Source organism: Myotis myotis, unplaced genomic scaffold, assembly GCF_014108235.1.
Source record: "Myotis myotis isolate mMyoMyo1 unplaced genomic scaffold, mMyoMyo1.p scaffold_m19_p_17, whole genome shotgun sequence".
NCBI lineage: Eukaryota > Metazoa > Chordata > Mammalia > Chiroptera > Vespertilionidae > Myotis > Myotis myotis.
This window is the reverse complement of record NW_023416321.1, coordinates 17,175,636-17,202,316: the sequence shown is the minus strand read 5'-3', so window position 1 is coordinate 17,202,316 and position 26,681 is coordinate 17,175,636. Positions and strand designations below refer to the sequence as shown.

Genomic DNA, 26,681 nt, shown 5'->3' with positions numbered 1-26,681 from the left:
GGCGGTCATCAGATGCCTGAGAGAGCTGTGGCTGCTCGCCCTCCCAGGATGTACATACAGAACTCTGCATATAATTTTGGAGGCCTCCCTGGCCCCGGGGAGAGAAGGTTGGGTGGGGTTCTGAGCACAGATCCTGCTCTAAGAGAAACCTTGTCATACAAACTCCAGGCTCCGCCAGCGTCTGGCCAAAGCAGAGCTTTGCCAACTTCCCTAAGGAGACGGGCCGGAAGCTCCCCAGACTTGCAGGCCAACCGCGTCCAGGTATCGTCCTGTGGTTGCAGCTTTCTCTCGGGGGCGCTCTGTGGCTCTGAGATCGAGGATGTCAGGGTCTCCCAGTTTGAGGGGGTCGTCTAGGTCAGTCCAGCGGGCGGAAGCTCCCTAGGTGAGACCCAGAACCGAAAGGCGGGAGACCTGGAGCTGTCGCCACAGCTGGGAGTCCGGGAGCGCATTCTCAAGGCCACGTCCCCAGTCCCTGCTCCACGGGGACTCGGGGGGGTTAGGGGTCCCCTTGTGCATTTGCCTTGGTACCGGCGTGACCCGGGACAGGAGCGATCTGCCCCCATTTTCTAGGCCGCCCAGGAGGTGGAACGTGGTGCCCCTCGGTCTGGTCGCTTCCCCTCCATCTGTGCTTGAAACAGACGGAGCCGAACTGAACAGAGCCGGGGAGATGGAATTGAATTGAATCAGACCTGGCTCTGAGGCCGCTGCTAATAAAATCATAATCATTCACCTCAGCGTGGCAGACAGAGACAAAAATGTTTGTTGGTTCTTTTTTTTTTTTTTTTTAAATTGGTTCTTTTTTTCCTTCCCCTTGAAGTGGCTGACTCCTCAGGAGACAAAGCCCGGGAGACCTGCTCCTATCACCTGTACACAACGGGTTCAGTGCAGACACCTCGGAGGCCGGGACCCCAGGAACTTGGTCTGTGAACTCACCTGAGGGTCCCTCATGTCCTGGGGGCCTTCGCTGGGCTTCCCCGCAGGCATGTCCTGGCTGAGCATCATGCCTGATGCCTCGTTACGGGCAACAGTCCACATGCCCCATCAGTGGCAGGAGAGGGACCAGCTGTCCCACCCGGGGCTGTCCCCCCACCTGCAGGCCCTCAGACCTGATTCTCTGAGGGACATACCTCTCAGGGGCTATTGGGGGTTCATGTGAATGAGAGACTATGAGTCTTTATCTTTGGAACATACATTCCTTGCAGAGACAGAGAAAGTTAAAATGACGAGCCATTTTTCAGCCTTTCTAGCCATTCATTATACCATCGCAGTCTTTAATCTGAGAATATGAAGCTGAAGACGAACAGTAATTAAACTTAAGATGTCAAGGCTAAGAGATGTTTACCTGGCAAAGCCTCTGATCACCTCAACCACAGGCAAAATGCAAAAAAAGAAAAAAAAAATCTGGGCCATCTCATTACCTTCAGTCACAGGGCCCACCTGTCACCATCTCAGACCAGCACAAGGGGATCAGGTGCACCCAACCTAGTGCGGGACTCAGTTAATTCTGCAAAGACAAGACTGGGGACTGAGTATCTCAGATGTAAAATTATTTTAAAATATGTTTTTAAAATCGATTTTAGAGAACGAGGAAGGGAGAGGGAGAGGGAGAGAGAGCGAAACACCGATGTGAGAGAGAAACATCAACCATCTGCCCCCTGCACGCCCCCTGCTGGGGACTGAGCCCGAGAATCGCACCGGTGACCTTTTGGTGCACAGGATGACACACAACCAGCGCAGCCACACGGGCCAGGGCTTGGGTGTGACACTTTTAATCCAGTGAGTTAACCAAAGTGCTTGCACAACACCAGGCCATGGGGCTAAGGCACTCACTGAATCAGAAGTGCCAAGCAGAAGGGAGATCAACTGGCCAGTGTTGTAGGCCCCCAAGTCAAAGACAAACCACAGGATGAGATGCTGGCCCCTGTGAGGCCTTACGAGGTGGGCCTGTGAGATCTAAGTGCTTTGGGGAGGACAGAGTGGAGAGGGCCCTGCTGTTCCCAGCATAATCACCCCAGTTCACAAACGAAGCAGGAGACACCTCAGTTTCCTGGCCGTGGGGTGACGGGTGGTGATGACTCACAGGTAAAATGTACCTGGCTTTTCTTCTCCCTGGCTGATCGAGAGCCAGGTAGCCTGGCTCCCCGCCCCCCTCCCACCCCCCACCCCCATGGAGAGAGGCTAAGAATCCAGGGCTTTGTTACCACACTGTCAACTAGTTCATTCTCACAGCTGGACTTCCTCAGGAAAGCCGAGCTCCAGGGGCGAGAGGCACAGGACTGCCAGGGCCAAGCAAGCCAGCAGCCTGCACACAAAGTTGCCCAGGGGAGAGAGTGGTTTCAGGCTCAAAACGCAGGCTGTGGGCTTTGTCCAGTCCGCCTGCCCTAATCACAGGCCGGCACCTTTCCCGGGTCGTTCTGACTGTGGCCCCATTTAAAGAACTCTGCTTCCTGCGGGCTCGGCCATCACTAAGCCTCCTTTCCCCTGAAAGTCCAGCGTGCTGCGTTTTACAGCTTCCCAACAAGAGGAGGTGATGAATGGGCCAGCGGCTGAATTGGACACATGTTGCTGAATCAAAATTGTTTCTTTATCCTTGGCTGCTTTTGGACACTGGCCAGGCCAGGAAGAGGTTCATTTGTTCGAAAGGCACTTATGAGTCATATCCAACTTTTGTACAGAAGCTCAGACCCTGCCGCTCCTCCTTAGTCATTTCATGGGCTCCAGTCTCTACCCACAAAGCACCTTGGTGCACACCCCTGGCTCAGGGCTCATGGCTTGGGCATTACCTGTTGTTTTGTCTGCTCAGCACCCCCACCTCGAAACTCTGATAGGAAGTCTGCCTGGCACCTGCTCTCGCTTCATTATTCTAGGGAAAGAAAAATGCCTGCCTTGGTTTGAAAAGGAACCCCGACTGGCTTTAATTAACCGCAAACCTTGCACTAATTACCACATGGGAGGTACAGTACAACCACTGTTCTTCTCAGCGAAGACCGTCCCCCGTGGGAAGGCTCGGGGGCAGAGCTCCGTGCAGATGGCCCTTCCCCTCGATTCGAACGAGGGTATTTTAGAACCACCCCAGCAGCTCACAGCTCGGATTTTCTGGGTGGAAGTGCCTCGGAGCTGAGAAGCACAGAGCTGACATCTCCCTGCTCCACGGCGACGCCATAACCAGGTCACGTGCAGACACGATAACTGGAGGCTGCTGCACAAAACATGTGACAAACAAATGCTTGGGGGCCCCCCCGAGCGGCCTGGTGCTGAAAGGAGCCATCAGGCAGCACCGGCGGCTCCCAGCGTGGTTGGATCAGAGAGGAAACGTTTCCATTGGCGAACAAATGACTCCCAAATATGGAATGTTTACGTTTTCCAACCTTTTGGTAGGGGAGCAAGAGGGGCACCCATCTGCTCTTTGTTCCACTTCCACCCCTTTAACACCTCCTCCCCCATCTGAGTTAAAAGAAAGTTTCCCAGGAAGTGGTTAAAAAAGCAGCATGTGCAAGCTTCTGAGAGGTTCCTCGCTTGGCTGACGCATTTCCTTTCCAGAAGGAGATGAAGTTCTTTGCAATAATTTCATGGCAATTAATCTTGTGCTTAAATGATAATCCTATAATTAGAAGCAATTAAAATCCTGCACCGGAATGACCTGCTCAGTCAGTGTGGCTGTCCCTGTATGCTAACGGGGTAATCTTGAAAGAGGCCCCAGAAATAATTTGTTTCTCTCTTCCTGGGGATGCAGGCATTCAAAGACAGCTCAAGGATGCTTCTTCCTGGCGGGAGGCACTGAAGTCCAAGTGGATGGAAGACCGAGGCCCCCGGAAAGAATCCAGGGCACCCTGGTAGCTCCGTTGGTTAGAACGTGGTCCTGATATGCCAAGGTTGTGGGTTTGATCCCTGGCGGGGGCATGTACAAGAATCTACCAATAAACGCAAGGATAAGTGAACCCACAAATCGATGTTTCTCTCTCTCTCCCTTCCTCTCTCAAATTAACAAATAAATTTTTTAAAAAATTGTAAAGAAAAGGAAAAGAATCCAGGGGCTTGGGATCCTCTTAAGCAGGAGAAAGGGAAGCCACGCCACTTTGAGCTTGGATACCTGGGTAATTTAAGACGAAGGCAAACGCTGCCGTAAGGAAGTGACACCTGTGGCTCTGCCCCTCACCCTCGTCTGGCTGCTTCCATGGACACCCGGCGACTAAGCCGCGGGGTGGGAACCGATGCGGGATCCGTGCACGGAGCACGGCGCAGGAATAACCCCCCGGAGGAGGCACATGGCTCGTTGGCGCACAGTTGACATTCAGCTCTGCCAAAGCTAGGTCAGGACGAGGCCCCCCGTCAGGCTGCAATAGCGAAATGTCTCCGAGAAGATGCAAACTTTCCTTGGCTGTGTTTCTCCGAAGGATCCCGGAAGTCAGGTGGCTAGTCATGAATTAGGCTAAAACGGGGGTCATTTAAACTTGATCCAGATATAGGGTTAAAGTGGGAAGAGCTGCCTGGACTGGGGATGGAGCAGCACAGTATAAAGCGGAGTGATTTTTTCAATGTTGTGCCTACTGGGTACTTCCACCACCACCACCACCACCACCACCACCACCACCACCACCACCACCATCATCATCATCATTATCATCACCTGCTCAACAAGCGAGTATCAGGCACACATTCAGGGTACTGGGCGGAGTACAGGGGATAAGACACAACCTCTGACCTCCAGGGGTGGAGGGAAATCAACATATAAACTAACCTAAGTGAAAGCCCATTACAAATGTTATAAAGAGCAGGCAGAGAAAGTGGTCATTTTAGGTGAGGCAGGAAATGTTGGGAGAGGCTGCATAAAGGTAAGGGAACAGAACGTTGAAAAGGTACTCCAGAGGGAGCAGGGACCAGCGTGAGCAGAGGTGTGGCGTGGGGGGCAGCTGCCCATGGGGAGCAGCACCAGCTTTTCTTTATCATAGGAACACAGTGTCAAGGGGTGGAGGGACATGGGTGAGGAGGGTATGAGGGATAAGACTGGGGAGGCAGGCCCGGCGGGGGTGGCTCAGTGGTTGAGCATTGACCTATGAACCAGGGGGTCACAGTTCGATTCTGGGTCAGAGCACATGCCTGGATTGCAGGCTCATGGCCAGTAGGGGGCGTGCAGGAGGCAGCCGATCAATGATTCTTTCTCATCATTGATGTTTCTATCTTTCTGTCTCCCTCTCTAAAATCAATAAAAATATATCTTAAAAAACAACTGGGGAGGCAGGCAAGGTACTGGCTGCTGAAGGGGTCCCACCGACATATGCCACCTGATATTTGGGATGGCCAATCAAGAAGAAGACTACATCCGTTACCAGCATTCCAGCCATCACCTGGAAGCAGGTGCGTCTGCACGGGCAATGTGCACACCCCCTTCTGGTACAAGAAACTGCCACTTCTTTTTCACTTAGACTAGAGGTAGTTCCTGTTTTCTTGGCAAAGGATGTGCTTGGGTGTTAAGCACATCTTTCGGGGGGACAACGGCTAGAGATGGGTGCTTCCACGGACTGTGGCACTGCGACAGCAAGGACAGGTCTGTGATGGGAAAGAACCGGGGCCAGTAAGGAAAAGCCAGAGGCGGAGGATGAGAAAGGACAACGAAGTCAAGTCACATGTCTGTCTGGCCAACATACGCCCAACCAGAACACGTCCTGAAGGGGTACGTTTCCATCCTCGCCCGTTTAATTCTTCACTGAAGGTAGGGGAGTGCAGCCAGATTCCCTGCTGCCATGTTTATTTCCAGCCATTCCCTCAGCCTTGGGAAACGCAGGCTCCGGAGGGGTGGAGGTCGGGGGCGGGCGGGGGGGGGGGGGGGGAGGGGAATGGCAGGCCCTCACCCGACGGTGCCCAGGACACTGCGGTAAGAACAGGTGTCTGAGAACCAGCACAGGGCAGCCTCAACTCTTAACTGCAGGTGGAGATGTGGAATTGCCAGCACATTGGCAACACCCTGGGCCAGGAAAGGGAGAGGGCCGTGGACCGGCCTGTCACCTTCCCTTTCCCGGGGCCAGCGCCAGGTGTCAGCTGGGGAAGGGATGGGCGGGGCACGCCCAGCAGCCCTGTGGCCTTGGACAGGCCAGCAGAGCTTGCCCGGCCAGTTTCCCCAGTTATAAGGGTGGTTGTGATGCAATGACAGACAGGGAAGCATCCGGTCAGGGGCCTGGTACATGGAAGGTGTTTAGCCAGTGCTGGTTTCTCCTCCCGGGAGAGCAAGGCCCTCCACCAGCAGCCGCTTCCCTGGCCTGCTCGTACCCGTTCCCACACCCAGCATGTGTTTTGATGGGCTGACCTTGCGTTAGCATCCCCATTGGGAGTGCTCGCTTGGTTCACCTGGTGGCTTCCCGCCAGCGCGGAGGGACCCCTGCAGAGAGCACGTGGGAGCTACGCTGTGGAAACGGCCGGGCACTCTGACTTAACCTCGCCCAACTTTTTGCAGGTTTGCTCAGTTTGAAAATTTCAAAAACAGTGTTGAGAGAACAGTGCAGTGACCAGCTATGTATTAGATTCACTAATTATTACCATCTTGCCACACATCTTGCCACACTTGTGTGCGTGTACACACAGCTGTTTTTGGTTTTTTTTTGTCTTTGTTAAGATTGGAGATCTGGGCCTTGGGGAGGTGATTAGTCATGAGGGTGTAGCCCTCAAGATGGGATTAGTGCCTTCGTAAGAGATACCTGAGAGCTTGCTTCCACTCCCTCCCTCCACCCCGCCCTCCCTTCCAGGTGAGAACATAGCTAGAAGCCAGGAAGAGGGTTGTGGCCAGCAACCAGTGGGCAGCGCCTTGATCTTGAGCTTCCCTGTCTCCAGTACTGTGAGAGGGAAACGTTAAGCCACCCAGCCTAGCGTGTTTGTTACAGCAGCCTGAACGCAGACACAGTTGCAATGGTTGTTGAGAGACGCTCATTAAAATATTTCTCCTTTTCTACGTGAACCATCTAAGCATTACATTTACCATCTGTGAGACTTTGGACAAGTGACTTAATTTCTTTGTGCCTCACGTTCCTCATGTAGAAAGGAAGAGAAACGAGGCAAACTTCCACAGAGGTTTGGATACACGTATGTGCATCTGTGCAAAGTGTCCCTTTTATGGGAAGGGCTCCATCAGTGTTGCTGCCGTGGCTGTGACTGTTATTAAATGATTGCTGAGTTCATATTCCCCAGAGCAGAGCTGTGTCTACGCAAACATCTTTAGACGAATTCTCGAGAGACGCGACCTAGATTGCTGTCGTAAGCCACACTGGCTGGCTTTCATGAAAAGCCGGTGCCTACCTCCGGAAAGGGCCTGTCCCCTGAGATGCCTCTACGACTGTGAACCGAGGGCAGCAGTGGGGCTAGCAGCAGGGAGGCCCGAGGAGGACTTGCCTGGCCGTCCTCGCAGGACGCGACCCGACCTTTCTCTGCTACTTGGTGCCCTGTGCCCCCGGCCAGGGCACCGGCGCCCTCTGTGCAGTGTCACCGCTGCGGGCCTGCGGGGCCCACGGGAGAGACCGGAAAAGTCGGCAGTGCTGTGTGGTGGCTGCTTTTGTTCCAGGGCAGCCCCAGGCCGGGTCCAGCGCTCAGGCTGTGCTTTGCTGTATTCAGAAGCACAATGAATGAGAGCTGAGCATTTAGGAACGTTGCCTTACATTCTGGCCTTGCAGGAGCTGCGAACCGCACGGGAAGCTCTGACAGTTCGCCGTGATGGCCATTCTATTGCCAAGGGCGGTGGCTTCATAAAGCGAAGGACGAACACTGAAGTGTCCAGCCCATAGGCATTCACTTTCCGCTTTTCAATCCCTTACCTCCTACTGAGATTAGTGCCTTCATAAGAAGAGATGTTTTAGGGTCATTTTCTCCTAAACTGCATGCTCCGTGCCCCCCAGATACGAGTCCGACAAGGTAGGAGCCTTAGCCGCAGGGAGAGAAGCAGGTGTGGGGCTGAGGCGGGCAGACCGCCCCCCCCCCCCCGCCCCCCCGAGCTCCCTGTGTGCCTGAGATGGGGAGTTTACTCACCATGCAGTCTGGACCACTGGCTATATTTGGTTTGTTTCATAAGGTTATCCAGAGCCTATGAGTAATACCTCAAAGCCCTTTAATTGCCCCTGAATTCTTATCTGAGAGGACAGCTTTGGTTAGAAAATTTGCTTATTTTTCAAATAAAAAAATATGAGGATGTTTCCAAAAGTGAGCTTTCTCTGTAGCTCCTTCTCTCTCTTTTCCCCTTAAATAGACCCTTTTGGTCTCTCCCGCCCCCCCTTGCCCCGCCCTTCCTATAGTATCTTCTGCTATTTGCAAGTCAATAACATTAAAGTTAGTCTTTCCATTTTTACCATCGCTATCGTTCCTATACAAATGGCCACGTGACACCTTTGCTGCTCACATGGAGATGAGTGCCCTTGTCCGAGGAAAGGAGGTACGTGAGGGAGCCCCCCGAGCAAGGCCAGGAGGGCGACACCTGAGAGCCGAACCACAAGTCAACATGAGTGGTGCGTGGCAAGTACAGCAGGTATCTGAGGACACCGGACCGGTCCTGGGCCAGCGAGACTCCCGGGTAACTCAATCAAGTGTGTTGATTTGCCCAACGTGGACGCGGGGGCCAACCAGAGGCCAAGCCAGGCTGCAGTGGAGCCCACGCAGTCACAGCCCCAGGAGAGAGTGTCCTGGCCCGTGGACGGGACTGCAGCCCCGGGGCCGGGCTGTTTGTAGGAGGTGCAGGTGATGTGATCCTTAGGAGCACAGGGCGTGGAGTCAAAAGGCCTTGGTTCCCAGCCTGGCTCCTTACTTCTTCTGTGACATAGCAAGTTACTGAACTCTTTGTGGCTCAGTTTCCCTTTCTGGGAAATGAAGCTCCTAACCGGGTGGTCGTGAGGACTAAATAAATTAATCTACGCGGAGTTCTCAGCACGATGCCTAACGCGGGGGGGGTGGGGGGTGGGGGGTGGGGGGTGAGGGGGTGGGGGGGTGGGGTGGGGGGAGCATAACGCTCCGTGGCTGCTGTTGTTACTGTCACTAAGATGGACTTGCCAGGTCATCACGCCTGACGCCTCCCCTTGCCCTAGTTCTTCTCACTCACAGCATTCTGCCTGATTGCCTTCCCCGCCCGCCTGTCGCCAGGGGATGCTACACTGGCCACGCTGTCAGAGTACCCCAATCCACACGGCAGTGACGACTCTGAATGACACTGAGCGTTTCGAATCCGCGTCCAGAGCAGTCTCCTGGGAGACGCGCTGATGGGGATCAGTGGCTCTGTCTGAGTGGGACCAGCTCGAGGCCACCACAAGCGCAGGTGTCTCGCCCTGCCTCGGTGTCACCCCGGCCCGCATCCGAATGCCCGCCGGGAAGCTGTGCGCCCGCCACCTCCCAAGCAGGCCTTACCTGTGACGTGGAGCTTTTCGTCGGTGACCTCCGCCTTCAGGTAGATCCGGCCCCTCTTCTCCGTGTGGTCCATCCCACAGAGGCTGGGCACGTTGATCACACACTGCTTGTGCACGTTCATATCGCAGGCTGCGGATCGAGAAAGCGGAGGGTGAGTGAGGCTGGGCATATGGACCCGAACCGTCACTTGCTCGGTGTTTTGGTTGGAGGAGCGCAAGTGAAAATGAGACACCCTTTAACTCGATACTTTGTTAGAATGTTGTTGGTGACATGGATACTTTGTTATAATGTTGTTGGCCACATGGAGAACTGGGAGCAGATGTTCCTTACAGCACAGGCGTCCTGTGCACCACAATCCCCTCTAAATGTCCACACCTCGTTGGCTCAGTCGTAACTGAAGCAACCCCCCTGCCTGGTCTTCTGTGACCGCTTCAGAGATGTAACAGGGCACAGCACGCACCGGGCAGTGCCTGCGGAGCCCACACGGATCCACACGCGGTGGACACAGAGGCAGAGAACACGCACATTTTACACAGAGGCCACTTTCTGCCAGAGAATTGCTTATGCCTTCCTAGCTCACCACTTAGAAGGCGTGAGAAGCTGTGGGTTGAGTAGAGGAAATTCATAGCATTTTCCTTTCCCAAGCGAACTCTGTCTTTTCAAGAAGGCTTAAATGCATTGCTTTTGGTTTATTGTGTGTGTGTGTGTGTGTGTGTGTGTGTGTGTGTGTGTGTGTGTTTAAAGAACTTGTATTTGATATTTTAAACCTGACTTCAAATATTTAAATATTACTGCAAGTACAACAAATACACGCCTGGCATGATATGCCATTCCTTCCCGGCTGACATTTCGTGGGCGAGACGGGGGAGGATGAAAAAAAGACTAGTCATTGCAGCGAACCAGAGACACCCTGCGAAGAACCCTGTGCAGAGCACAGACACGAGGCTGAGTGGAGGCGCTGCGGCCCCGGGGTCCCTGCACCGTCAGGCTCCGGGGTCCCTGCACCATCAGGCTCCGGTCCCCCAGGGGTGCCCCGGGGCCCTTCTGTGACCTGCGAGGTGGAGTCGTCATGCCATTTCGTTGTGAGGGTTGAATTTCAATCGGGTGAACGAAATTGCAAAAAGCATGGCGGGGGATGTCTGTGTGCTGGGATGGAGCCCGGAAGGCGGGATGATGGGTGCAGGAAGAAAGAACAATGGGCTGATTCACGAACGTGATTCTGCACAGGCTTCTATTTCCAAAGTCACCTGTTCAAAGCCATGTATCTGGGTTAGCAAAGATACTGACTCTGGAAAGTACCTTCAAGCGCCTGGGAAGCATTTGCAACGTAAAGGAAACAAAGGCCACAGCCTCTGCGAAGGATCCGACCACGGGGAGGGGGAGGGAGGTGAAGGCGCACGGGCTCTGTTCTTGTCGTGGCTTCTCCCATTAGTGGCTTTTATATCTTGGGAAGCTTATCTGCTCTCTCAGATTCCATTTCTTACTCTGCAAACTAAGAGGCTGGCCCAGACAAGTGGCTGATAAGCTTCTTCCCACCAAAGGATTACGACCCTACAACGTGCAGGCAGAGGGCCCTTCGCTGCAGAAGGTAAGGGAGGGGCTGGGTCCTGGCACCCACCTGCCTTCTCCCCTCCTCCCTCCCGGAAGGAGCACAGGCAGCCGCCCCAGAGGCCTCAGGACTCCAAGGAAAGGAGTTTTACACAAAACAAAACAAAAAGCACTGGTTTCCAGCCCAGCCAGTGTGGCTCAGCGGCTGAGCACTGACCTATCAACCAGGAGGTCACAGTTCGATTCCCGGTCAGGGCACATGCGCGGGTTGTGGGCTTGGTCCCCAGTGTGGGGCGTGCAGGAGGCAGCCGTTCAATAATTCTCTCTCATCATAGATGTTTTTATCTCTCTCTCCCTCTCCCTTCCTCTCTGAAATCAATAAAAATAAATATTTTTTTAAAAGCACTGGTTTTCAGATTTTTTTAAAAAAAAACCAACAGAACCCATTTTCCAATAAAGACTTAAGCAGAATCCTAATATGTAAACCAGATGAGTATTCTTTTATTAGCATATAATAAATTCAAATTTATACCATTTACTTATTATTAAGACATTCATGGACAACCAACAAAGCCCTCAGATCCAAACACATTTTGCAGCCAGCTGTGAGGGATGCTGGGTGAAGTCCCAGTTCGGCCTCAAGAACTTGTTTACTGATGCTTCTCGTTACAGTGATGCAGGCCCAGAGCCCCGGCTCCTACAGAAGAGTGTGCACCAGCGGCAACACTGTCTAGCTCCCCCTTCCCAGGCCCGGGGACGCTTCAGTGCAGTGGATGCAGCAGGAGAAACCTGGCTACACATTCCTCTCAGTGAGTGACGCCGGGCAGCATCCGGTCTCCTACGCCACCCTCAACGCGTCAGGGTTGAGTGTGTCACACATTCAAGTGCTCCTTTTTGTTCCAACGTTGAAAGCAGTGACAAATGTACTTACAAATGCACCTCCAATGTGCACTTGCAGAGCCCTGAAAACCATGTCTTTGAGATCCCTGGGTTACGTTAGGCTATGAAATTCCACAGCTTGGCCCGGCTGGTGTGGCTCAGCAGTTGAGTGACGCCCTAGGAACTAGGACAGGGGTTCTCAACCTGTGGGTTGCGACCCCTTTGGGGGTCGACCGACCCTTTCACAGGGGTCGCCTAAGACCATCGGAAAACGCATATATAATTACATACTGTTTTTGTGATTAATCACTATGCTTTAATTATGTTCAATTTATAACAATGAAAATACATCTTGCATATCAGACAATTCAAAACAGTAGCAAAATTACAGTTATGAAGTAGCAACAAAAATAATTTTATGGTTGGGGGTCACCACAACATGAGGAACTGTATTAAAGGGTCGCAGCATTAGAAAGGTTGAGAACCACTGAACGAGGAGGTCACAGTTTGATTCCTGGTCAGGGCACATGCCCAATGGGGGGCGTGCAGGAGGCAGCCAACCAATGATTCTCTCTCATCATGGATATTTCCATCTCTTTCTCCTTCTCCCTTCCTCTCTGAAATCAATAAAAATATATTTAAAGAAAAAGGAAAGAAAAAAACTAATGTGATTTAAAAAGTTTTCCACAGCCTGCTGAAGTGGAGAACCCTGTGTTCGGAGAAACTGCCCATCTACTCTGTGAAGTTCATGTGTCTTTATTTTTATGTCCCGTGTTTGCTCCATTTAGGATACACATATTGTGCTCCTGGCCGTAATCACAGTCGTTAATGAATGGCCAGATGCTGGTATTCCCCTGACGCTTTCTTGTCTACTAGAAAAACAGACTTAGTCATTACCTTTCGTGTCCTCAAAGTATACACTTTTACCGAAGCAAATAAATAGTCTGGGAAATGCATCTCAACATATAGGAACTGTTAAAGCCAAGAGTTCCATAGCTGTTCTTTCCCCTGGTAGCCAGTGGAGATACACACGGAACAGGCAAGGGGCACGGAGGTGGGTGGCTGTCCTCACCCGTGTCTCTGGTGACTTCATCCTAACTGAACGGATAGAAATTTGAGCCGCCCAGGGACATGCAGGGCCAGTGAACTTCAGTGAGATGCCACCCTGTCTCTTGTTTTCACGGTGGTTTCAGTTTAAGGAGAACCTCCTGGATTTTTCCACATCCGCCCACTCATTAGAGACCCAGGAGGACAGCGACCGTGATCGCTTAGCTTACTCCGAAGCCGAACCAAACGCAGAGCATGGAGTCTTTTTCCAACGCATGCATCTGCTTCGGGGTTTGACGCGCCTGCGTTTCATAGGGACTGAAGATTTCTACCATGAAAAACTGTGACAGCACCAATGTCGTGGATCGACTGGGTGCTTCCTGGGGTCCATAATGAGGCAGTGAAGTCGTTTAACAAGCCAGAACTTTGGCTGGGGAGAAATCCGACACTTTATTGGTCTGGTCTATACCGGAATGAGTGCTCCCTCTTGATGAGTTGGAGCTGCACGTTACTGCACCCGATGCGACCAGGGAAGTCCGGGCCCAGGCTGGGAGCCTGGCCATGGGCTGGAAAAGAGAAGGTACTTACTGTCGCATTTCATCCCCTGGTGGATGAGCCCGTACAGCAGCGACCCGCAGTGGTCACAGAAGGTGGGGCTTCCATAGGTGTGGATTTTGAACTTGTGCTTGCTCCGGGGGTCCTGCGGGGAGAAGCAGCAAGGTTGCTCATTTTGGTCACAAAAGGGCACCTTTGTGGGCTAAGAGCCAAGGCCAGCACCCTTCCCCCGACTCCCCATTCCCATGTCGAGGTCCCAAATGGAACCAGACTGGGATGAAGCCAAAAGAAGTCGATCTGAGTAAAGTGCTCAGATGGGCAAATCCAGGAGGAGCAGTGCACACCTCTCTTTCTCAAGGCTCTGGTGATCTCTCTATATAAAAGCCTAAGCGACGGTTATGACCGAACGACCGGAACGACCGGAACGACCGGTCAACCAGTCGCTATGACGTGCACTGGCCAGCAGGGGCAGATGCTCAATGCAGGAGCTGCCCCCCGGTGGTCAGTGTGCTCCCACAGCCAACCTCCCGCGGTCCCTTCCCCTTGCCGGCCGGCCCCCAAAGGTGCTAAACCTGCTTCTGGGTTGGGGTTTTGTATGTAGCAGAGCAGCGCCCTTGCTGTGATCTATTGAAAGTCAGCCCTCAACACAAGGGTTTGTCTCACTCCCGTCCTCTCCCTTCCCCGGGGGCCACCTGCCCCTCCTGGTGGCGATGCTGCGGCAAAGGAAGGAGGAGGGGGGAAGGTGGGGAACCGTGCGAAGGCAGGGAATTGCGCGCTGGTGTAAGCACCACCCGCCTTGATAAACATCAGCATTTCTCCCAGTTTTTCGCTGTATACAGACAGTCCTCGGGTGACGTCGGACTTGATGTACGTCGTTCCGTCGTTCCGTCGCCATCTCCCATTTATTTATTAAAAAAAAAAGTTCCGTCATTTCGACGTATGTACATATGTGCTTTGTTTTTTGTTATTTATTTACCCACAAGTAAAGGTCAGGAATTGTTTCTTTTACATTTTTTTTACTGTTTCACTTCATTACTGCTGTGTATGTGCTCCATGTGAGTGACGTAGGTGCGTATGGTGCTTAGGTAGGTGGGTTCCGACTTCGGGTGAAAATCGTGTTACGTCACGCCATAGGAACGGACGTCCGACGTAACCCGAGGACCTACTGTACTTATTACCCTCATTCGACAGAGGTGATGGTGACCTTCAGAGTCACATGGCCAGTGCATGTCGGAGATCGGGTTTGACCGCATCTGTGTCTCTGACACTGATTCCCACCCCAGGGTTTTCAGAAATCCACCCAGAATGAGGCTCTGGTCTTAACGTCTTTTAAACAAACTTCTGCATTCACAACACAATTTTTTTTTTTTTTTTGGAAACGAGACCACCACCTGCTTTGTGAATAAACTTTCACTGGCACGCAGGCATGCTCATCCACTGACATGTTTTCTGTGGCTGCTGCCTCAACACAAACCCAGTAAATGACCTTGGAGAGGTCATGCCCCTTATTAATAAAACAGAAAAAAGCCAGTCTGCCCAGGGGAGAGCCTGGAGCGAGGCGCAGCTTAGGGAACATCTAAGGGCTTTGCGACCTGAAAGTCCGTAAGCAAATACGAGAGGAGATGATTGCGATTGTATTTTCCTTGGAAGTGAGCCAAGGTGCCCAGGCTTCCCTCACTTCAGTGACCTGGGCCTGGATGGGAAGGGAGAGGAACGCTAATAGCCCAGTCCTCCTGGGGATCGGAGTGGACGCCAAGGTGGCAAGCAGCCAGGGGACTTCCTCCAGGTCCCGGGTCCCGGGTTCCTGCCTCTGGTGGACACGGGCCTTCCGTGGCAAACGCCCACCCTGAGGGGTAAACTGTGCCACCTCCTGCCAACCCAGCTGGCTGTGCATGGATCGTCCGTAGGATGAGGGCCTCTCCCACACACCAGAAAGAAGATGAGGGGGCATAGAGCCCCGTTTCCTGTCTCCCGGGTCGCAGCCAGTCTACACTGTGACTTACGGGATTTACAGAGAGCAACGGTACTAAACCCTCCCCGGGTTCTCGTCAATAATCACCAATGAGCACTGCGTTTTACTTCTGAGGCCCCGATGTCCCCACCTGGAGCCACAGGCGTTGGGAGGGTGATCCTCTCTGAAGGGGCTTCTCACGGAGCCCTACGTGGGCAGGAGCGCCAGGGCTGCGGAGGGTGCCAGGGGCGAGGGGAGCCACTGCTACACTAGAGCTTGAAATCTACACTCGATGATCCCGTTGATTCTGTCTTGCTTCAAAAAACCCCACAAAAACAGAAAACAACAACAACAAATGTGTTTTTACTTTGGAATAATTTAAGACTCGTAAGAACGTGCAAAAATAGTGTGGATGTTCCCATACACTCCCGCAGCCAGCCTTCCGCAGTGACACAGGTTACACAACCACAGCACGTGGCAAGACCAGCGCGTAGACACCGATGCCCTACCACTACCTAAACGGCAGGCGTTAGGGTTTCGCCAGCTCCTACATGCGTAATGCCAGAGCCTGCACTTTTATTAAGCAGCTTGTGAGTGAAATGCACTGTTTACCGCGTGGGGAATACAGTGATATCTGCTGGGTTCATGTCACTGATTTATAAAATGCGCAGCCCCTGGAATCTCACGCGAAGGGGTCATGGGAGGGCGAGTCTAAAGATGTGTCTGAAAAGCAGAATCAGAATGCTTTTCTCTACATTAAGGAAACACATACTCTTTCCAAAATTTTCTCATCAGTTTTTCAAAACAAAAACCATGTTGAGGCACCGGCTGCCTGAGGGCTCATACACGGTGCCCGCCAGGCCAGGGGCAGTGAAGGGTGTGTCAGCTCCGGTGCCGGAGGAGCAGGCGCCTCCAGGACATCACGTGGCAGGAGCCGCCCCCACTGGCTCCAATGGGCTTTGTGACAGGAGGCTCCGTGAGGCCAGGGAGGCGGGGGTGGGGGGGGGGTGGGGGGGGGAGTGGCGCTGAGACTCAGGAGTCTCAGGGGGACAGGTCTCACTGGTCCCCAGGTTGTGAGCAGCCCTGTTTGATGGATGGGGCCTTCGAATGCCTTCCTACATCATAAACCTGGACCCCCATCCTTCGCTTGCGTGACCCCCAGGTAGCACCCAGGCTTCTCTCATTCTGCTGTGGCTGCTCCCTCTGCCTGCTGGGACCAACGTATGCCACAACCCTCCTGTTGAAACACGTAAAGAGGCAACAGTGAGGGCTGCTTCCTCCTCTCAGGACGCCTCCCCAGAGGCCTGCACCAGAGCCAACGTTCCTCTTTCCTCTGACCTCGCAGAGCACACACGCACATGCACACACGCACATGCACACACACACACCTGGGGGACAGACACCGCAGCCTAAAAGACAGTTCCCAAAGCATGTGGCGGAGCTCGCAACTGGACCAGAACCAAGGCTGACAATGAGGTTTTAAGTATTAAGTTAATCTCCATTCGAGCTTCCTGGAAACCAAAGCAAAAAGGGAAAAGAATCACAGCAGGTTCCTCTGGGACTGCAAAGCCCCAGGATGCAGAAATCTGTCTTTAAATCAGCATTGTCTCACACACGCTGGACCTTCAGTACGTGTAAGGAACGACTGAATCTTTAACAAAGCATCCTTTTGTCCCTGCTCACTGGAAGGTTCTAGGTAAAGTTGCCTCACATATAAGCTAAGTTTGGCTGCACCCAAGGCCACACAGTAATGGCTGGCACACACACCCAGCCTTGACTCTTGCCGAGTTAGCAACATTTCCCCCCTTTAGTGCGATGCAGGCAAAGCCTCTTTGTTCCTTCCCAGGCACTGGCAGCCCCTTATTCAGTGGAGCAGGAACCCTGCTGTCACAGGTCACACGCCTGCCAGCACAGCCTCATGAAAGTGGAAAACGCTCGGCTCAGATGCTCCGTCATATACACGGTTGGGGGAGGAAAAAGAGATTTTCGGCTAAACCAATGTTCATAGGCACGAATGAAGTCTCACCCACAAACCCGAAGCTAGACCTTTTAGGGGGAAAAACAACAAACATTTTAAGTTCTATGAGTCTGTTGCTAAATGCAGGGGCTTCGTTAGCCTGCGTTCAGAAACATTCTACCAGGACTTCCTAGGTCTTTCCTCATCAGCAACACCACCTCCGTCACCATCACTGTGCAGAATGTTAAAAATAAACCCCTGGACCACGCTGCACCAAATGCTGATGCTGTGTGGGTCTTAAATTTCCTGTCTTTTTTTTTTTTTTTAAATCATATATCGTAGAGGTTTCAGGTGTAGATTTCTATGATACAAGATCTGTATATTATGCCATGTGCCCACCACCCGAAATCAAATCATCTTCCATCTTCATATATTAGGCCCCCTTCACCCCCTTTACCCCCTCCCCTCCACATGTTTCTCTTAAAGGACCCAAATGGCTGTCATTGAGGGCTGGAGTTCAGATTTTGAGTTTCTGGACAAGTCTGTTTTGAACGGCGGGTGTGTGTGTGTGGGGGGGGGGTGTGAGGGGAGGGGGGCGCCCTGCGGTGTGACTTCTGCAATCACCCAGAGCTCCATGGCTCCTTCAAGCTGCTCCCTCTGAACACCAAGGGAAATTTCCCCCACGTTCGCCATCTGACATGTCCTCATGAATCACGCTTGCAAGCCAAGCCTGGGTCTAAATGTCACCCATGTGCTGACTATACAAGCAACACCAAAAAAACACTGCTCTCAGCGGAATCTGGCAACATTCCTGTGATGTTCAATTTCGTGGGAAGCAGGTTTGTGTGTGTTGGTTTTTTTTTTTTTAACTCTCTGCTTTTTTAAATTCCTACTTAAAATTTTTTGTTGATGTGAGACTATCACCCAAACCAGATCATATGAGCAGGGTGATTTTATGTGACTTGGGTACCATTATAGTTATTACACTGGATGGCATGCACTGAGCCAGGCGCTCACCGCCTGCCTCGGGCTCCCGAATCAGCCTGGCTGACCATTCGGGCTCGGGGAGGGCACTTTGCCTTTGATTACACTGGCCTCATTGCATGTTGCCTGTTCCAAGAAAGAACTAAGGAACGTCCATGTCTGGTGACAGCTCACTTTTGCTCTTAATGTAGCCCTGTTTTATTCTCATGATTCACATCCACCTTCACAGCTGGACTAACTTGTCTAACCAGACTTTGCTGGTAGAAAGATTCGTATAGGTCCTCTGCCAAGCTGTGCAAGGTGCTTTAATCCTTATGTCGACAAACTCTTTGAATAAAGTTCTATATAAACCTCTACCAGCAAGGCAAAGCTAAATGAACCGTAACATATTTACACCTAGCGATACTATATAGCAGCTAAATCGAATGAGCTCAATCTTCTTGCAGCAACATGGACAGATCTCCAAGACATAGTGTCTCATGAAAAGAGGAAGCCATAGGATGAAACAGAAAATATAATGTCACTTATGTAAAAACAGGGTTAAATATAACTGCCAGGCACAGAATGGTAACATAGCAGGACAGATATATAAGTAACATGCCTCCCGGGAAATGTGCGGACAGACTGGCTGTGGAGATGGCAGCCTTTAAATAGTACCTGAAAAGGTTTAAGTTAAAAAAAAAGAAAGAATTCATACATACCTATGTAATCCAAACTACCACGACTCCCACCTGAACATACGTGGTTATATTTCAACTGGTTCATGAGATGCCATTAGAGGGACACCCCAGTATGTTGGAGAAATTGGGGCACAACTGCTGTACCTGGTGATAAACGGCTTTGCCGATAGCTTCTCTAGCAATCTGCGGAGATCACTGTGCAGATATTGGTACCAGCGGCCATCAATAAAGCTGCAATCTTAATGAGAAGCTCTATCATACAAAAGCTACATCTCCCTACTTGTAAGAAAAAGTTATGGTGTCACCACTTCCAGACGAAAGCATGACACGTGTCACTGTCTCATCAATTACAAAAAAACTTTGATGGTTTTGTCTGAAGTTCTGATGTTAAAATAAGATGTTTAAAATGTGCAAATATTCAAACCACAAAACCTATCATTTCCTAGTTAGCTAGCCCATTTCTTCATTTCATCTTAAAAATGATTCATGCCTGTCTGGCATGGCTCAGTGGTTGAGCATCGATCTATGAACCAGGAGGTCACGGTTTGATTCCCAGTCAGGGCACATGCCTGGGGTTGGGGGCTCCATCCCCCGTGTGAGGGTGTATAGGAGGCAGCCGATCAATGCTTCTCTTTCATCATTGATGTTTCTATCTCTCTCCCCCTCTTTCTTCTTCTCTAAAATCAATAAAAACATATAAAAATGATTCATTGTACACCTACGGTATACCAGGTGGTATGTCCATTAGACAAAGTTTCATAGCAATTTATTTTAGCACAAATCAGGCTTTTGCTCATTAAAGACCTCGTTAGCTCCAGGACCATAGTTTGGAAGGGAAATAAAACAGGAATACAAGAAGGATCTTCATTATGTAATGCCCTGCCAGTCCTGAACAAAGTTGTTTCCTATAAAAACCACCCAGGCCAAGTTTATGTGACTATCTAAGAACAAATCAGAGATAAATGGAGACATGTTTATTCGAGAGCATCCGAGATCCTATCAGCTTTGTTTAACTGAGTGAAGACAGAACTGGGCCGTTGTTCCTGTGAGGAGCCTTGGCCTGGCCTGAGGAGATGGTGTGGCACATGTTCAGAAGCCTCACATTTGCTGCAGGTTGATAATGTGCCCCAGATGCTGCCCTTATTTTTGTCACGGATTGGAAAAGCCTATCATTATTTGCAAGAAGGCTGGGAGACTGCCCAGAAGCTGGCATTTATTCAACTGATTAAACCCAACAGAGGCGGTGGAGGGTGGATCCCTGTCTCTTTCTTGAATGCAACGTCCAAAGGGGCCCAGTTTTCTTCAGGTGCCTCTGATTCTTCCTGCAGGTCACTCATCACTCCCAATTAATCTCTCCCAGATAGCCACCCCGCGTAGCTATGTTGAGAGATATTTACTTCCTGACACCCAAGGATCTTTGCAACTATAACTTCATGCTTTATTTTTAAAAACATGCAGCCTATGGCAAAATATTTATCGCCCACTTGTTATTTTCAGTTGTTTATTCACATGTTCATGTATGCAGATATGATATTTTCATGTATGCAGATATGATCATACTTGTTGTAACAGGATACAGTGCAGCAGAAAGGAAAACGATATGTATATATAAATGTTTTGGTTATGTTTCATTCAAGAATGATGTATGTGTGTGCATGTGTGTGTGTGTGTGTTTTCTTAGGAATCATCTTAAATAAACTAGGTCTCTAGTTTTTTCTTAAAAAAAAACAACAACCAAAACAAAACAAAACAAAACAAAACAAAAAAACAAAAAAAAACCAACAACCTAACAGCTCATCTTAAACATCTTCCCATGTTGTTAACTATAAAGCAGTATCATATTTTACTGTGTGATATTTCATCACAAGGATGCACCGTATTCCTGGGCATGGAGGTGATTTCCAGTCTCCCTCGTACAGGCAACGCTACCCACCTGTCTGTGCGCCCACATGCGCGAGGGTCTTATCAGCTCTCAGGATAAAGGCCAGAGTGAAGATCTGGGCCACGAAATAAACAGAAAAGACTGAATTTAAAAGCTCCCCGTCCACGACAAGCCGGGGGTCTGGTTCTGATCAAGGCCGCCTGGTTGCTCTGGAGAAGCTTGTCAGTAACCAGTTTCTATCTCGGCTAACAAGTGCCTTTTAACTCCTGGTCTGGACTTGGTTTTCGTGAGGTGCAGGCGTCTGTCTTGGAGTTGGGCTGCTCCCGTGCGCTCTGTGCCTGCCGAGAGCCTCCCCCAAATGATGGCTGACACGGCCTTCCCTCCCCCGGCCTCAAGAAGTGACAGTTCTTTCTCCTGATGGCTCTTCGTGTCTTTGCTAAGACGGGGAGCTGAGCAGCAGTGAAGGTTCATCTGTCAGTGAAGGACGGCTGGGCTGAATCCACACGGCAGCCGAACATCTTCTGTGTTTTAAAAAACCCATTCTTTTCGCCCGCTGTCGTCTCTGGTGCTTAGTCTCACACTGATGCACTGGGCTCGGTGTGGAGATGGGACTGGTGAGACGCTCACCTTGGCCTTCCATCATGCAAAGCACGGTCACAGGTGCACCTGAACTGTCCCCTCCTACCTGCCTGTTGTGCGAACACTGCATTTCGCTTCCGCAGTTTTCACCAAGCAGCTCTGCGCTGGGCTGCTGTGTGCCGGAGAGTCTGGAGCACCCACAGGTGCCAGGCACACGCGTGCCTCTCTCTTCCCCTCTCCCTAAACAACAGGAGGTCACGCTGATGCGCTTTCCTCCGACTGGGACTTTCAATGCATCCTAAGCAATGCCTCCTGGAGCTCAGCCTGAAGGACGGCAAAAACAGCACTTGCTCAGCTCTCTGTGCCTCCGAACCGCGTCGGACACCTCCGATCCTTCATCTTAGACTGCGGTTCTGTTTGCACAGCTCATGTGAAACACGGAAGCTGGACCTTAGGGTGGCAGAAACATGCTCTGCACATTTGAAATTTGTTTTACTGTTTTATTTTTTAAAGAGCAAAACAAAAGCCTAACAAAAATATTACTCAGGGCAGGCTCAGATTTCTACTTGAAGCAAACAGTGGTGTCACAATTAGGGCGGAAATTCAGCGCTGCCTGTCCCGCCCAAGGGTTTCGTCTTCAGTGCTTCTGTCCTCTCTGCAGAGGGGGTGCCGTTAAACTGCATTTGTACACGTACCTCTACGTGCTGTTCTTTTTATTTTGGACCCAGAAATAATGTGAGGGCGAGTATTCTAGAAAACAACAATATTCTTTCCTCTATTAACTGGCTTAACCTTAGAAAAGTCAACATTTAAAAGAAAAGTGGGCCCTAGCCAGTTTGGCTCAGTACATAGAGCATTGGCCTGGGGACTGCAGGGTCCCAGGTTTGATTCCTGATCGGGGCACATGCCCGGGTTGCAGGCTCGATCCCCAGTAGGGGGCGTGCAGGAGGCAGCCAATTAATGATTCTCATCATTGATGTTTCTATCTCTCTCTCTCCCTTTCTCTCTGAAATCAATAATAAATGTGTTTAAAAAAATAAAAGGGAAGAGGAAGTGTAACAAAACCAAATGGCAGCCGTGGGCCCCTGTAACCAGTTCAAAGGCCGCTCCACAGCCCGCTGCTCCGCCTGCACGCACAGGGTTGGGAAAGGCTTCCAGTTTACCTGCTCGTCCATCCTCCCTCAGAGGGTGCTCTGGTGCAGGAAAGGGGTCAGAAACACTTACTGCTTAGCTCTCGAAGGGCTTGCATTACTGCCTGTTACCTTGTGAAATGGCCCTGGAGGGTCATGGAGGACAGGGCGAGGTGAACCATGAAGAAACTGAGACCCAGGAAAGTGAGTGATTTAAGCAGGATCCAAAGCTGGTAAGTGGCAAAGCCAGGATTTCAACTCTCGCCTTTTAACTCAACTGATGGGTCCGACCCTACTGAACTAACGGTGGGCAGACTCAGTAATGTACTGGGCAGAGGCTCGTTCTGGTGTCAGGATGAACTTGACCCAGAGATGCCCAAACTTACTTCTTTTAGAAGACCACTTTCCTCTGAGGACAGGACAAAAGACAACATATACAGACGCAGCCTGTATATCACGAGATGGGAATGAACGGTAGCGGCATCTCCCACCTTCAACATCTCTAGGTTTCCATTCCTACCATTGCCCACAGGCCTGCCGGGAGCCGGTCCATGCTTGCTGTTTCAAGGGACCTGGCACATATGGCATACTGTTCTTAATATGTTTGCTCACCTTCTTGGCACTATGTGTTTTAACCAAGGTCTCCTCTCTGAGAAAGGTTGTTTCCCCAGGTAGGGATTTTCCCCTGAAGTTAAGGTGGGAATAAAACCTCTTAACTAGTGCCAGGTGGGTAATTAATCACTTTAACTAGGAACAATCATGCTTAAGCTACATAATCTTTACTCCCTGGAATGAAGATAAGAAACGCCCTAACCTTTGTAATAGAGATTGATAGGATTGAATCAACTGGTATAAATACAGATGCAATAAGACAGCAAGAGACAGAACTAGAGACAGAAGAACTTCGCTGGAGAGAACATGGCAAAAGATCCTGGACTGAACCTGACTACAGAAATGGGCAAGAGAACCTGACTAGAACCTGGTGACTGAACCTGGCTGGAGAACCTGGACTGAACCTGGCTGGAGAACCTAGCAAGAGAACATGGACACAGAACCTGGCTGGAGATCTGAAGCAGAACCTCTCTGGAGATCCAGACCAGAACTTGGCTGGAGATCCTGGCTGGAGATCCTGGCTAGGCTGCTGATCAACTGAACGCTGCCTCCATGTCATTCCTTCTTTGCCGACTCCGTCCACACCTTTGGGGACCCCTGGACCCGCTGGGGTTGGACCCCGGCACAGGCCCAAGCCGGAGCAGAAAAACAGATACTTCTTGATTCCTACTGAGGGGAACAGGTGAGGTCAAGGGCCGCAGGCCGAAGGGATTTAGAGGTGGAGAGGGCTCCTGCTGCCACAGCCGTGCCGATGAATGTGGGTTTTGGAGCCTGCGGTCCTCTTCTTGATACAGTCTGTTCCCGAGAAGTTAAGTCAGGCCGGAATCTGACTCAGCCTCCAGGATGCGAGCCTCTCAAACAGTCTGTTCTTTCTGGAAGATCATTTTCTATGATCCTTTATCAAGTCCGCAGCTCTTGACAGCTAAACCGGTCTAATTGGCCTCTGTTCGTGGATGCAGATGGAAACGGCGACAGGGAAGGTAGTGTGCCACATAATTCACCCTGGGAGACTTTCTCACGGGTCTTGAAAGATGAAAGGTTTGTTCATCAGAGAAATTAACGATGCAGCCCCCCAGTGTCCAATGGGACCTCTGCAGAGACAGGACTGTCTCGTATCTGTGTTGTCTTACAGAGTAACCACCAGCTACACGCAGAGCACTTGAAATATAGTGACTTCCACTGAGGAGCTGAATCTTTCCTTTTAAAAAATATTTTTATTGATTTCAGAGAGGAAGGGGGGGGGGGAGAGAGAGAGAGAGAGAGAGAGAGAGAGAGAGAGAGAGAGAGAGAGAGGAAGAGAGAATATCAATGATGAAAACAATCATTGATAGGCTGCCTCCTGCACACCCCACACTGGGGATCGAGCCCACAACCTGGCCATATACCCGGACCGGGATCGAACCGGGACCTCCTGGTTCATAGGTTGACGCTCAACCACTGAGTCATGATAATGGGGCAGGAGCAGAATCTTTAAATTTTCACTTACTTTGAAGTCACTTAAGTTTAAGCAGCCACCGATGGCTAGTGGCTACCATGAGGGACAATGTCTCTTCCCAGAGATGCTGTGTTTGGACCTCCTTTCTCCTCCTCCTGAAAAGGGCCACGATGGCTGGGACAGGCGGGAGGGCTTGTCGGACTCTCTGCAGCTAGTGGGCAAGCTGGGCTGCTCATCTAGATAAAAACATCTCGCTAAGGTCAAGGGTTAAGGATGGGATAATCAAGTGCTAGACACATTGTCACCTGTTCAGGAACACTGTAGAAATGTTAACTGATTTCAGTGGTGAACTTACACGGCTAAAAGCGATGACATAGGTTTTCTGGTGGGAAAGGGGAGTGAGTCACCTTCTCTTACCAAAGAAATGAGGCGGCAACGCTCTCCCCCCAGGGCAAGAGAGGAGAGAAAACCCTTCCTTGTGTGTCCTTCCGTTCTCGTCTTGGCTGTTAAACTTTCTCACCAATGAAGTTTCCTGGGAAAGGTCAGTCCTCTCCGGTTTATGGAGCTAATCTCCCGACAGGCCAGGCGTCCCTCTGACATTTCATCTCCTGGGGATGTCAGTTGCTCACGTTAATGTGTGAAAACCATGGTCCTAAGGGGAGACAACCACGGGGAGTCAAGTCTGATTACAACTCACATTAAAACGATTCGGTTACACGGCTATTTTGTCCTTGAGCTCCGATGAAAAGGAGTGAGCCGTCTTCGGGGGCAGGGATCTGTTCTGCTGGGCTAACGTTTTGGTGGTAAACACATCTGTTTGTAATGAGCTTTCCTCTGTTATTGTTAATTTCATTTCTTAGATTACAGATGGAGACGGCCACGCGTGCATGCAATTAACTATGAGCTGCTCACTATTCCCGAGAAGTCTGTAGGCAGACAATTGTGACGACTGTTATTAAACCTCTCTCTCTCTCTCTCTCTCTCTCTCTCTCTCTCTCTTTCTCTCTCTGTTTTAAGACCATTTTCTTTCTTTCTTCTTTTTTTAAAGACCCTCTTCTTAATGTAGACTCTTTGCATTTAGTTGCAAAACCCTGCTAAGGTTTAGCACTACACAGGCATCTGAGGATCAGAAGTCACTCTGACACAACCAGGCACTCTGCTTTAGATGTAATTCTCCTGGTCACATCTGGAAGTTGTATGCAGCTGGAGTGGGTATCCGCTCTTATCCTTGCTGCTCCCTGAGGTTTCCATGACATTTTCTAAGAAAACACGTCAACACAAAGATCGGTTACGGGTATTTGTCCTGCAAAGTGCATCCTCCTCCTTCAACGAAGCATCTATTTTTAATGTTTCCACTTAACCCTCACCCCAAGGATCAAAGGCTTTGTAAAGAAATCTGGTTCTGATGAAGAGGGGAAAAGGGTTCTACTAATTTCCTACATGGAGCCCATGATCCTTGTGCTTGAATGTTAAGCAATCACAACCGGTGGTAGAGTTTAATCGATTACCCTGGGCTTTGCAGCAGTAAATTTAGAGCCAAGTATGTCGGTAAACATAAAGCAAAGGGAGGAAATTGGGGTCAGCGGGTCCTTGGTGAAGAAATAATTCTTATGTAAATGCCTCAATGGATAAAAATCATGATTTCGATGCGCTTCAAAGAGAAATATTTGTAGACATAACCTGAATCGCAGAACTGTCATCAAGAAAATGCCATGTCATGCAACTCAAATACACGGCCATTCCTTTGGGTCGACCCTGTTGGGTCTCTGCAGCCCAAGGCCCCCAAGATTCCACGATTGGGACAAATCCATTAACCCAATGTTTCAGGAGCCTCCTTTCTTGATGAACTCGGGGTCCACCGAGTCCTCTCTATGGAGCCAGGCTATGAGGCGTCCATATGCTCGAGAAGAAGGTGCAGAGGCCCGCACTAAGCCGCTGCAAGCGCCTAGCGCCACGCGGGCTGACAAACGGATAACGACTTATTTCTACCCGATCGCCAGAGGACAACTTCATCCTGGAACTTCAGAGCGGAGTTATTTTCGGACGCTCCATGCTAAAATGCACTTCAACCCT

At 50.8% G+C, this 26,681-nt stretch overlaps 1 protein-coding gene across 7 annotated transcripts in view; it reads right to left on the bottom strand.

Annotated features, from left to right (window-relative positions):
• PRKCA (protein kinase C alpha) overlaps positions 1-26,681 on the bottom strand; it is a 291,799-nt gene that overhangs the window by 71,289 nt on the left and 193,829 nt on the right. For all 7 annotated transcript variants that reach the window (XM_036339873.1, XM_036339874.1, XM_036339879.1 and 4 more), the window contains 2 exons: positions 13,432-13,543; positions 9,370-9,498 (listed from right to left, as the gene is read on the bottom strand). In XM_036339873.1, the coding sequence (XP_036195766.1) occupies positions 9,370-9,498; positions 13,432-13,543 (241 nt within the window). The remainder of the gene's footprint in view (positions 1-9,369; positions 9,499-13,431; positions 13,544-26,681) is intronic.